This window comes from Papaver somniferum, chromosome 9, assembly GCF_003573695.1.
Source record: "Papaver somniferum cultivar HN1 chromosome 9, ASM357369v1, whole genome shotgun sequence".
Taxonomy (NCBI): Eukaryota; Viridiplantae; Streptophyta; class Magnoliopsida; order Ranunculales; family Papaveraceae; genus Papaver; species Papaver somniferum.
Genome location: NC_039366.1, coordinates 141,278,062 through 141,290,983, shown reverse-complemented (window position 1 = coordinate 141,290,983; position 12,922 = coordinate 141,278,062). Strand labels below are relative to the sequence as shown.

General features: G+C 35.6%; 1 protein-coding gene across 1 annotated transcript; it reads left to right on the top strand.

Moving 5' to 3' along the window:
• The first annotated feature begins 7,743 nt into the window (after positions 1–7,743).
• Positions 7,744–12,480, top strand: LOC113309788 (R3H domain-containing protein 2-like). Its single transcript, XM_026558301.1, has 5 exons — positions 7,744–8,290; positions 8,990–9,710; positions 10,143–10,515; positions 11,274–11,663; positions 11,781–12,480. Exons 1-4 carry the CDS (start codon positions 7,987–7,989, stop codon positions 11,322–11,324), a joined length of 1,449 nt encoding a protein of 482 aa, XP_026414086.1. The 5' UTR covers positions 7,744–7,986; the 3' UTR covers positions 11,325–11,663; positions 11,781–12,480.
• The last annotated feature ends 442 nt before the right edge of the window (positions 12,481–12,922 follow it).

Genomic DNA, 12,922 nt, shown 5'->3' with positions numbered 1-12,922 from the left:
CTCGTGTTAGAGAAGTTCTTTTCTTTGAAATAGTTTAAGAAAGTAGTCTTGCGAAACTTGTTTCGTAGTTGAAAATGTGATTCAGGATCTAATCTAGGATCGACCCCAAGTTAGGATCTAATCCAGGACCGATCCTATACATGTGTTTTCTGAAATTCATATCTTGATTTTATATTTTTTAATATTTTCGAAAGAAAGTTTAAATGAACAGTTTCATGTCAGCGGATATTAAACACGTATTTAATTCAGAATATATTATTGGTCGTATTTGTTCTGTTGGCACTCAAGTTTACATCATATTAATAATATTGAGAATCATTTTCTTTACTTGTATTGTATTAAAAATATTTGTGCTTTCCTTTCCTAGAAGATTGCGTATAACTAGTTGATTATATTTGGCAAGTATATATTGTATGTTAGGTTTAATTGCCATACTAGTAGGTTTTCTCATATATGAGTTGGAAACATTGAAAACGCGGGGGTACGAAATACACCACCAACTTTTTCGTTCGGAAAACTGTACGGACAAAACCTATTACAATTGCAAGTAGACTAACTCAATGATCATTGACAATATGTATGTAAAGTTTATATCTCTATCTCTCCTCAATTAGTAATATAGACTGAGGAGACCGTGAACCTGATTGTTAATAAGAGTATTTGGACGATCTTATAAATCAATACCAAGATCAATCTAGTCGTCTCCAAATAATCTAATGGGAATTCTGGCAAGTAAAAAAAACTTGTTATCCATCTTTCAAGATACGAATTCTACAAAAAACAAGTCCCGTAATTGATTGTGATTGTATGGACGTATCTAATAAGTTTGAATACGTATTACTTTCGTAAATCCAATTTTAAAGATAAACAATATAATGCGAAAACAGAAAAACACAAGACCCCCGAGACCTCTTCCAGATTTGAACACCAAACTGTATCAAGCCGCTACAAACACTAACCTACTATCATACTTCGGACTGGAATGTAGTTGGGACCAAATCCATCCTCCAACCCATTCAGTTACAGTCACGCTCCTAACGTTTCTTGAACCTCGCAAGGCTCTACGCAATTGATTCCCTTAGATGACGTCTTTTACAACCTAAGAGTTTCTTTAACCTCAGTGAAGACTGTTGATACCAATCTTCCTCTAACAGATAAGTCTACTTGATTTCCCTTTAGATCTGAAAAGGCGAGAGTACCCAAATATACCTCAAGATAAAACTTTTCCTACCTATAAGTCCTTTCTCCGAAAGTGATTGTCTATGGACTGAGTCGATACAATGCAACTAACCGGTTCACACTTCGAGTGATCGTCTATGGATACGAGATTGAGACAATACAACAACGAAGTATGTTTACTTGATAAAAAGGTTCGGACTTAACCAAACACAATAGGATTTCTTATCAAGTAAATAGTAATTAACGTTTGTGTAATTTACTTTAATTATAATAAAACAATTATAATGCGGAAATATAAAGTAAATGACACAACAAGATTTTGTTAACGAGGAAACCTCAAATGCAGAAAAACCCCGGGACCTTGTACAGAATTGAGTACTCTCAGGATTAAGCCGCTACACAAAATTACACCAACTTCGTATAATTGAGACCAAGCAACTAAACTTATAGTTCACCTAGTTCCGTCTGTATTCCCACGCCTCCAACTTATGAATAAGTCACGTACTTGGAACAATTCCTTTGGTTCGTATTCCAAACAGTAAAGGAACAAAAAATATGTTTGGTATCAACTCTCTTCAACCAAGTGATGTGAGTTCGATAAAGGCTCTTCTGTTTATCTCAAATAAATTCCTTCTTCAGGTTCTTAGATCTATCTTATTCTCAACTACCGAAGTAATTGTTAAGATTTTACAATCAATACTTTTAATCATAAAGAATTTTATTGATGCCGATCTACACAACTAATCAATCCAGTCTACCACAAGGATAAATCGATTATATTTGGATCCTCTTATACCGAAACAAGTATTGTGCACACCAAAGATTATGAACCTCAAATCAGAAATCTTCAATATCTTCTTTGTCTTCAAATCTTCTTAGATCTTCAATAAACACCTGCACACAACAACTTGAATCCTTTGTGATCAATCACGTACAGAACGGAGTCTGTTAACAATGGATTATCATAAGATCGTCTTTAGATCTAACAACAGTCTAAAGATCCCTGTCGAAACTTCGATCTAGTTTGAGTGAATCTTATATCAGAAGAGAATATTCTCAAGCATAAACAAACTAGGTGCAATCAAAGTTCAACCACCGTTGGTCAATCAAATCAATCGAAAACACAATATAAACTGCAATTATCTAGTTTCCCACCAACGGTACTCGTAGAGCTTCTAAATCCCAAAGAAGACTTTAAACTGAGCGGCCGTAAGAGATTTTTCCTAATTAGGTTACTCTCCTCTCCGAATAGGCAGCTACACCAGTAACAACACAACCGAGGAAGTTTGTTGTCACGAAGAACTAGTTTGCTAGAAATGCAAACTTCAAGTATTTATAGACAAGGAAGTTTGGACACCAAGGAATTTCCAAAACCGAAAATATTCTCAAAGATATTCAATATATTCCAAATTCGGTTTCCATAATTCCTGGAAATGCTCTGTCCAAAATAATGATCGAAAATATCTTTGAAAAATCTCAACTAGTAAATGCACATTACTAATTCTCATTTTCCTAAAATAAAATTAACAACCTTAATTAAAAGATTCTTAACTTATTTATATTTCGATCATGGGATTTTCTTCCTGTAGCTATTAAGGAATAACTTTGAACAATAAAAGATAAACATTATTGTACGTGTTCCAAGTATGTCGACATCCTTACTTTGTAAGCCCTCTTTCATACTTACAACCTTGAAATCGATTTGCCACGCTTCCAAACAAGTTTAGGATTGGTTCATCTGACTTTCAAGAACTATGTGATTGATCAAGAAACACTCAATCACAAATCAAGGGTTTAACGGTTCTGCCAAAACAAGTTTCGGTTCTACCTCCATGTGAGTATTGTGCATAGTCACACTAGCTTTCCAAAATTCGGTTGACTAGGTACTAAGATTGGTTCCCCACATATATATGGTATCTAACTTATATGTGTTGCACATGTCCATAGGATCGATTCCCCTTTGCCTAAAAACGTGTTGCACATGTCCATAGGATCGGTTCCCCTTTCTTCTACAAACTTGTTGCACCTCATACAACGATCGATTACCCTTTGTGATGTGTTGCACCTCTTCATAGGATCGGTTCCCCTTTATCCAGATTCGGTCAAACAAATCACAAACTCGATCATACCATCTCAGGTGATTACTTAAGATCGGTTTCACTAATAAAAGTCATACCAATACATAAGTCAGGCCTTTGTGAATGGTTTTACCAAGAACACAAACAAGTCATGAGCGGTTATATTAAACCACACATATTGGATGTTCACAAGATATGCAATGAATAACAATCCCAATAACGCCTGGCGATTTCCTTTTCGATTCATAAAAAATTTATGAACTTACTTCCTTAAAACACATGTAAAACATTGTTTCCTAAGATGAAATCCTCACCTCATACCCATACATAATCACAATAGAATTTAAACGATTATGTCGATGTCTTATCTACAAAGTTTAATGGTTAAGCAATAAACTTCATATTGTATTCTTAAATATTATGTCTATCTAGATTGTTCATGCTTCACAGTCCGTTTTCAATACGCACAACTTGAAAGATACGCTAGGGAATGAAACAGTTCAAGTCAAATATCACTAACCTCAAGTGGAAGGATGATGTAGTCATTGTAGCTTCTTACTTCTTCACTTCTTCAAGTCTTCGCAATACTTGTAATGTCTCATATCCTAATACTTTTGAGCTAACCTGTACGAAGTTGACTCTAGTACATAATCAAGTGAATCTTAAATGAGTTTTGATTCACTAAAATATGACAACCAAACTTGACATACCAACACTTGGTGGGTTCAACCGAGCTATGCTCTAACAATCTCCCCCTTTGTCAATTTTAATGACAAAACTCTTACAATCATATGGATAAACAAATTACAAGAATTCATTACACATACGCTTGATTCCCGAATTCAACAACACAATAATCTGCATTCATTCAATCCTTAAATGCCGTTGTTGACATTATAATAACAAAGTTAATACTCCCCCTAAAGGTGAGATAGTTAGGTAGATTTCATCAATCTGCACGTCTTTGTTATACCAATTAATATGATATGCTACTCCCCCTTAGTCTATGCTTTCACTCTTTCGTTAGATAAACGTTTAAGCACAATTGTTCTTTTCTTTAGTGATACCAATCAATATAAAATCAATACCAGTATCACTTGTTTACTCCATATATTTCTCCCCATTTTTGTCACAAAATGACAAAGAAATGAAAAAATAAAGGACAACACGAAAAGAATCTTGCAAATCTCAAAATAGACTTGCAAACCTATGGAGTTAAGCACGAGGGTTCCACACACCATTTTTGATAACCAATATCAAAACCGAAACTACAAAGTAATTTGTTTTTATATGTTATCAAGGAAACAATTGCCCGAAGCAATTTTCCCAATTTAGTTTAGCAAACCAAAAATCAACTAAGCGCCTTAGTCCCTTTGCTACACCGATTGTACAAATACAACCACTTCATTCGATAATACCAAAATAAAGATAACTCTATTTTTCTCATCAGGTTCTAATTATCCATATAACTTAGACCTTTAAATTTTAAACAAGACAAGTACTAGGTTAGTTAACTAGCATTTCTTGTTAAGGCATTCGATTAGACTTGAATAACTGAAACCTCCACTTTGATAAGTTTAACTAAGATAAACTTAGCTCCTCTTATCCGGAATCGAATTGGACTAAACAATCATCCCGTAAACCTTTTCTTTCGTTAAGCCATAAATAATTCATACAAACCAAATAAATCAACTTGCAAAATCATTCACCTCAAACGGAAGCAATTGAATCAACATAAGCATTAAAACACCGCAATTGCACCGAAATTTTGTAAGCCTAAACAATTGATACCACACAATAAAGCAAGATAACAATAGTTTTTCTTAACCGGAACCAATTGATACCACACATCCATACAAACATCATGGAATAAAACATCAATTATACCGAAATTTTGTTAAGCAAAAGCAAAATATATATGAAATAAAAATCAGGCTTTTCTTAAACATGAAAACAATTAACTAACAACATTGTTACCTCAAATTTCACACCCTCTTCTCTAATATGTTTGCATCTTCTTCTAGGGAGAATTGATATCGAAATATCATTATGTTGTCATCGTTATGCAAAACAAAAGAATAACAACAACCAACCATTACCAGAGAAAGGTTGAAAATCGGTTTTAACAATTGCAAGCAAAAGTTGAAAACCGTCGAAACACATATGCTTTTATGCTAAACCAAAACCGATTCAACATATTGTGATTTTTTCACATATTGTTTCTACCAGGACCCCTCATGATCCTTTGATAAAGCCTACCAACATGGGCTAGAACTTAATCCTACTAAATCAAAAAGTCACCCACACCATAAGGGTTCACAACATATGAGATCGAATATTAAGGTCAGAAAACCGAAACCAAACATCCCATTAACTGAATATTCAAATACTGGACATGAACTTCTAAGAATCTTCCCATCTCCGCATACATGATCACTTCACACGTCTCCCGCTCTGTCCACCCCGCTCACCTTTTCCACTAACAATAAAATCAGTGTTTGTTACTACTATTATAAATAGGTCACTCGACTTCTTCACAAAGGTCGATTTCACATCTCAGCTTTCTCATAGTCTTAACAATGGAGGAGCCTCAATAAAGTAGTTTCACTAAACGTCTAAGAACTTCATTTATAGTTCAACTCTGACATACCCTTAAAACACATCATACTCTGATCTCACTCTTTCTCTGCTTCCTTCCCTAACTCAACCCTTCTCCTTCTTTGTGACCGAATAAACCATTTCCTGACTTCGGCGGGTTTTATATGATTTTGATATCTCATACTCATACAAGCATAGCTTACCCCCTCATCTTTCATATTATTATTTTTGCCCTAAAACACCTCTAAATAATTTTTCATATTATTTATACAACATGATCTAATTCATCAAACACGAAATAAACGGTAAAATAGAAATGAAATGTATCACAAAAACAAAGAAACTACAAATACATCACAATCAATATTAAATTCATGATTTCGAAGAGGCCAATGAATTAAAATGCCGCCATTTTAATCTGTCTTCTCCTTCATTGAGATTAAAGTCTCTCAAAACTCAAAAAGAAGTAATATGCACAAAACATCCCAAAAACTACTTTTATTTTTCTCGATCATAACTGTTTTTTCTCCCTAAAACTATTCCTATATTTTCTTATCTTGTTCATCATATATCTAGATTTACTCGGTTTCTGATTTGAGTTTCCATATCTTCCGAGCAAATCTTGATAACATTATTACCACACCTTGTGTAAATTAATAAAAATATCATTTTTTTATGAAATTAGGGTTTGGTTTTCTAATTTCTTTTGTGTTTTAGCTAAAAATAATAATATCTCTATGGCAATTCTATTTCATATGATGTTTCAATACGCCTTTGCAATGATTTCTTATAGTCCTTGGGGTTTTCTGAAGAGCGTTTATATCGATTTCAACAATCGATTCAAATGCATCATCGAAGACGATTTAGTCTGGCATGATGTGTATCTAGGTTTCTACGAAGATCGATGGTTACCGAGTTTGATGGTGATATGATTTACTGTTCATATTACTTTTTTTTTCGTGGGAGATTGTAATTATATTGAAGAACAACAAAAAAAAAAAAACAAGTTCAAACGGCAAAATTATAATTTAAATTCGATCCCCTCAATATCACCAATTACTTATGTGGAAATCATGTTTTTGATACTTGTATTCTATTATGATGTGTATGTGTGTATTTATTTTCGTGTTTTTCATCTCTGATGTATTTGATAGAGAATTATTGAAATTAATAAATTTACTCCTTCGAAAAAAATACGCAGAACATCGTGATAGCGATCACTATAAGCAGCCATTGATTTTCATTGGAAGGAAAAATTACGTAACACTGAAGTAAATCGCCACGCATGATGGATTTGACATAATTGGCACAATCGAATGAAACACCCTTCAGACTATAATAAACTGTTTTGAAAGCATACAATGACCAATCTAATGTGTATATAAACCGTTAAACTTGTTATGGTGACAATACATAAAAACATCTCCAATGCAAGGAATCAAGATCATACTAGGTGGGAGGTCTAATTAACACATTTTTCTTTGTGGGTCATTGTTAAATGATAAAAATCAATAAAGATAACACTTTTTACCTAAAATTCATCTCCACTTAGTCATGTCATCCCTTTATTGATGACAAACTTATTTAACAAACTTTATTGATGTGGATTTAAGCCCCAAGTTCATATACCCCCACTTAGTCATGTCATCCCTTTTATGACCTTCATTTTTGCATTTCGGATGAAAAATGGGTGGAAAAAATCTTAAATTCTATGTATCATATAATTAAGACCTTATTTTTTTAATATTTTAATAGGAAAGAAGATACATTGGAGATGCTCAATGATTTAGTGAAACTACTTTGCGAACCGGTAGTCTTGTTGACCCAGAACCGGTATATGCACATGACATGCCCATACTCATCATAACTTCTCCTTTATCAAATCAAAAATATAAAGGAAAGAAAAAGAAAACCAATAGAACACTCTCTCTCTTTGCATCTTCTCTTAAATTTCCTTTTCCTATTCAATACCCTAATCTCCTCATTCCTTTTGCTTCCTTCGGTACCCCAATTTGGTATATATCCTACAAACTATTCCCCTACACAGAGTTAGATTAATTACCTAATAATAATTTCATGAACTATTTCATTCTCTAACCCTAAGCACAATTTTCAATTTTCACACTTAGCCATGGAGGGCTCTGTGGCAGCAGAACAACTCGGAGCCCCAGATTCATGGGAATTGGCTGATTTAGATGAAAGTATGACTAGATTAATGGTCTCTTCTTCATCTAAGAAGAAGAATTCTACTCTATCTTCTTCTTCATCATCATCTGGTTTTCATATCGATGAATCTACAGAAGCTCAACCTCACACTTCAACTGAATCAACATCTACTGAAAGGAACGAAGGAGGAGTAGTTTCTGATGATTCTATCAATCAAGTCGATCAATTCCTTAGAGATGCTTTGCAGAACCCCCGTGAGAGATTATCAAGTAAGTATAATTTTTGGCGGTCTTTTACGTTTTAGTGTTAGGGTTTGTATTTTCGTTACTGTTCCCTAATTTAATTAATAATTAGGGATTTTCATGATAATGGTCTGTCTAAATTTGCCTCCTGGGTTACCTCTCTTTCCGAAGGGGGTATAGTTTGTGGTCTAATGGTTAATTTTATTAATTTTATCAGAATTTATTAGCTGGGAATGTAAATTAGCGTTGCTATGTTTTGATAGAGTAAATTTCCATGTATCCATCAGATTTTTAAATTTTTGTTCTTTCTTTATGCACTATTACCCGATGAGATTATTAAATTTCAGAGTGAATGTGGGAAGTTCGACTTAATAGTAAGGGAACTAAGAGTAATATTAGAAAAGACAAACATCTTAGGGAAGAAGCGGAGTGAAATGTTAAGTGGCAACTGAAAAATAAACAAAGAAAAACGTCATTAGATACAGGAATATCTATGTATACTTGATAGCATGATAATCTTGATAAATTAATAAGTTACTTCGATCCAGCCTCGGGTTAGTTAGTTGAGCTATGTGGCTTAGCTAATAAATTTTCTGGGCAGTCCTGAACTCAGCGGTGTTACTCTGGTCATTGATTTTACATATGTATGCCTTTTCGTTTTTGATTTTAAATTTAGTTATCTCAGTTATTGATAGTTTTATATCTCTCTCTGCCATTGTTGAACAGTTTTGAGGATGGAGCAAGAAGTAGAGAAGTTTATCCGTGACTCTGCACAACAACAGCTGGAGTTTCAGCAGCTGCCTACTTCTTATTTGAGATTGGCAGCTCATCGTGTGGCACAGCATTACTGTCTTCAATCAATGGTTGTATTAGACAACAATCAACCTGATGGGTCTGGTTCTAGAATTATTGTTCATAAAGCTTCTGGATTTAGATATCCATTGATTCGACTGGCAGACATTCCTGTTAGTGTGGGACAAGAAGAAAACAACTCTGCTGTTAAAGTTGCTATCAAGCAAAGACCACAGAGGCGGTCTCAGAACAGTGGAAATTCAAATTTGTCCAAGTCAAATCACGCCAAAAGTGTCGAGGAAAGAAAAGAGGAATACAATAGGGCCCGGGCACGGATTTTTAATTCTAATAGTACTAGTGTTGCTGGGGCACAGCCTGTTGGTAAACCAGAAATTGAGTCAGTGGTGCCAGATACATTCCAGCATTGTCCTGTTGGTCCGAGAAGGATGGAAGAGAAACCTGTAGTTGAATTGCCTGTAGCGAGTATTGGTAGAGGCTTGGGAGATTCTTCCGCAGATAGCAGTAGATCATCAGGTAGAGGTCGGGTAGAAAAAGAGCCAGTAGGTAGTAGGTACCGATCGAACAGTAGAGTGGCTATCTTTCGGGATCGTGATGTTGATCGTAAAGATCCTGATTACGACAGGAGCTATGACAGGTATGTGATATCCATTAAAGAGTCAGTTCCATCAGATGTATGCAAAAATATCCAGCACTATAATTTCTCTGTTCACACGGCTATGTAAGGAAGGCTGACTGGCTTTGGTGCTCTGACTCTACTGCCTTGGTTTTTTTTTTTTTTTTTTTGCTTCTTTATTTCCAAAGCATTGTTTTACATGTGTTTTGTTTGACAATGTTGTGTGTTATAGTGAATTGTCGTATGCCTGTACTCTTCTGTTGCTAGGAACAGGACACCTTTTCAACTGTGTTGTGACAAAATTTCTGGGAAAGATGTTTACTTGCTTTAGGGATAACCTCTATTCTATTAGAGAAAACACGGTGCTTTTTTTGAGGAACTATAAGCATGTCTGGGTAGATTTTGAACATTATCATCTTTGTAATGTACATAAATAATTGTTGGCTTTTGTAGGTATATGCAAAGATTTGACCCTGGGTTTGGCTTTAGCGGAGGACCATACACAATGCAGCCCCTGTACTCCCCTGTCATCAACTACAACACTGAATTCCCACAGCTTGGCGCAGTCCACCGGCCTCAAATTCCTACTGAGCACCAAGCCCGGCCAATTCCTCAACATCTACATGGTTCTTGGACTGGGGCATCAACACCACCTGGGATTGGGTATGGCCCTCCTGAGACAATGATGGGACCTTTCAACCCTAATCATGTTGGTGCCCAGTCCACCTCTGCCATCTATATGCATTCCTCTCATTACCCTTGTCCTCCACGACCTGGAATGCAGTTTATCAATCCTCATGAACACGTGCACCAACCTTTTGCACAGGTAGACATGTAAATTTATATTATTTTCTGCATGATCCTAGTCTCGATTTGCTCAGCAATAGGGAATTTGTGATTTTGTGTATGGAGGAAGAAATGCTAGTTATGCAAGTGCATTAATGTTTTTATACCATCCCATCTAGTAGGTTTTGTGTGTTCTTTTCTTTTTTTGTTTTGTTATTATCATGTGAAATATTACTAGGATTTGTTTTTGAAAGTCATCTATAATCTTGACAAATTGGGGTCATCTCTGAGTAGTGAGCTACTAGGTCAACTGTTCATTGTTCACCTATTGTTGGAACACTAGGGAAAAATAAAGTAACTGGTCAATTTTTAGAAGAGCCTATGTCATAGTGTGATTAAATGTTCACAAGCAAGACAGTGCTAAAAGGAGTGCCGAGGCGCAAGTATTATATTTTGAGGGTGTGAAGAAGTTAAGTTTAGGGAGTCATCGTACTCCCATTTTAAGAGATTTTGAGAGCCTCTATAGGTGCCGCAGACCAAGGATGACCTAGTTGCAGGGAAACTTTAATGTTAAATATATGGATGGCACTGTTTGATCTTTCCTAATCACGTCATCACTTCCTGCCTCTCAATAAGCTACAAGGACAGTAGACTTGGTGCCATCCTATACCAATCATGTGCTGTGTAAATTCTCAGAACCTTCAGCAGAAGAACTTCTAATTGGGCGTATTTGCTATTATTCAAATTATACATTTTGTGGAAGTTCTTTCTCTAATGTATTTCTTGTGGAACTTGCAGCAACATCAGCAGCAACCTGAAGCGAGTTATGGATTAGCCCGGCCCCGGTGAGGGGCTTGGGCCATGCCTGCACTTTGCCTGTACAGATCGGAGCACAAAATCGTATTAAGGTTGCCATCCTGGCACCTATTTCTTGATCTGGCAAAAGTGCAGGCATAAGGATCCAAGGTTGGCTAGAGTTGGGCATCGACATTGGACTTCTCATATGCCACTCTGTCAACCTTGATCCCAAGGATGCTTCTTACATCTTATATGGAGAAGCTTGACCTTAGTCGTTTTCAATGGGACGAGCTCTTAGAGAGCTTTGCTTTAAAACTGTTGACGATGATGACAAATTAGGAAGAAGAATATACCTGTCAATTCGCATGTGTGAACATGGTTACCATGAAGGTTTGTTGTCAAACATTCATAGCCTCTATTTTGGTGTTGCTTCTTGAGTTTTTATCACCTTTGCCCATGCTTAGCATGATTAGTTGCACAATTTTAACTTGTCTTTATTATTTGCAGGGGATGAAAATATGTATCATTTCAGTGCTGCAAAATTTGGAGAATGTGGTGTCAGTGTTACAAGAAAATCAGGATTGTTCGGACAAGCAAGTTTCTAAAAGCCACGTCAAGTACCTTTTGGACAAGGTAAAATATGGCCAAGCCCATGTAGACATCCATTTAAGTGAAACATCATACATGTGCAAGCCTTCCCCCTGTTTTTAGTTTTGGAAATTTCAGGTGAAGTCTTTTACAGATTAATTTTGTGAATTCTATGGGACCACACCGGCCGCACACTTCGAAATTCACCACTAGCAAAGTCACCTAGTTGACTTGCTGAATTTGCCAACACAGCAGTACTTGAATGAAACTGTGTCATCTATCTTTGATCTTTAATAATGTGGACTTCTTAAAGACTTCCATAGAAAGCAACAAATGAAGCAGAACTAACTCGGGTTTGCTATGCCAAGAATAACAACATCAACATAGGTAATATTTTACGGATGAAAATAATTCAAGCTCTATGTTCCTCCAGCCATGGTTTCCATGCTAATTCTGGTTCCATTATTTATTTTAACTTTTCTTTTTTGCTTTCATTTGTGTGCCTAGACAATGGATGTAATGAATAATTAGCCAACTGTTTAACCGAAACCATTGCAATGTATGTATGGGTTGTTATTCTCAAGTGTTCTCTTTAATATATTCTGCAGTTTCCATTCCATTTGCAATTTTTCTTCACTTGATTATTTAAAGAATGATTTCTCAAGTTTTCTCCTTCACAGGCTGTATGTGTTATAATTTGTCGCTTAAATGCATTATCTGATCCCAAATCTTACAAAGGTCGGCGTAAAATCTTAAGACATTTGGTGTATGGTTTCTTACTGGATTGGGGTTGGATTCGTTGGAAGCATAATGACGCATTTGAATTCAACCAAGTTTTTCTTCAATCCTAAAATGTCAAATAAGTGAGGTGTTGCTGGTAATTATAGCGTTTCTTCTGTTAAAATAATAATCTCTGCCTAACCTACTCATGTCAAAGGTGAAATTGGTGACAGTTTTACTCGATTGTTCTTTGAAAATGGTCCTCCCAAGTTGAACTTGGACTGGTTGGTGTACATTGTATACCACAATCATGCAAAACCCCAGGCACATCACTTGGTGAT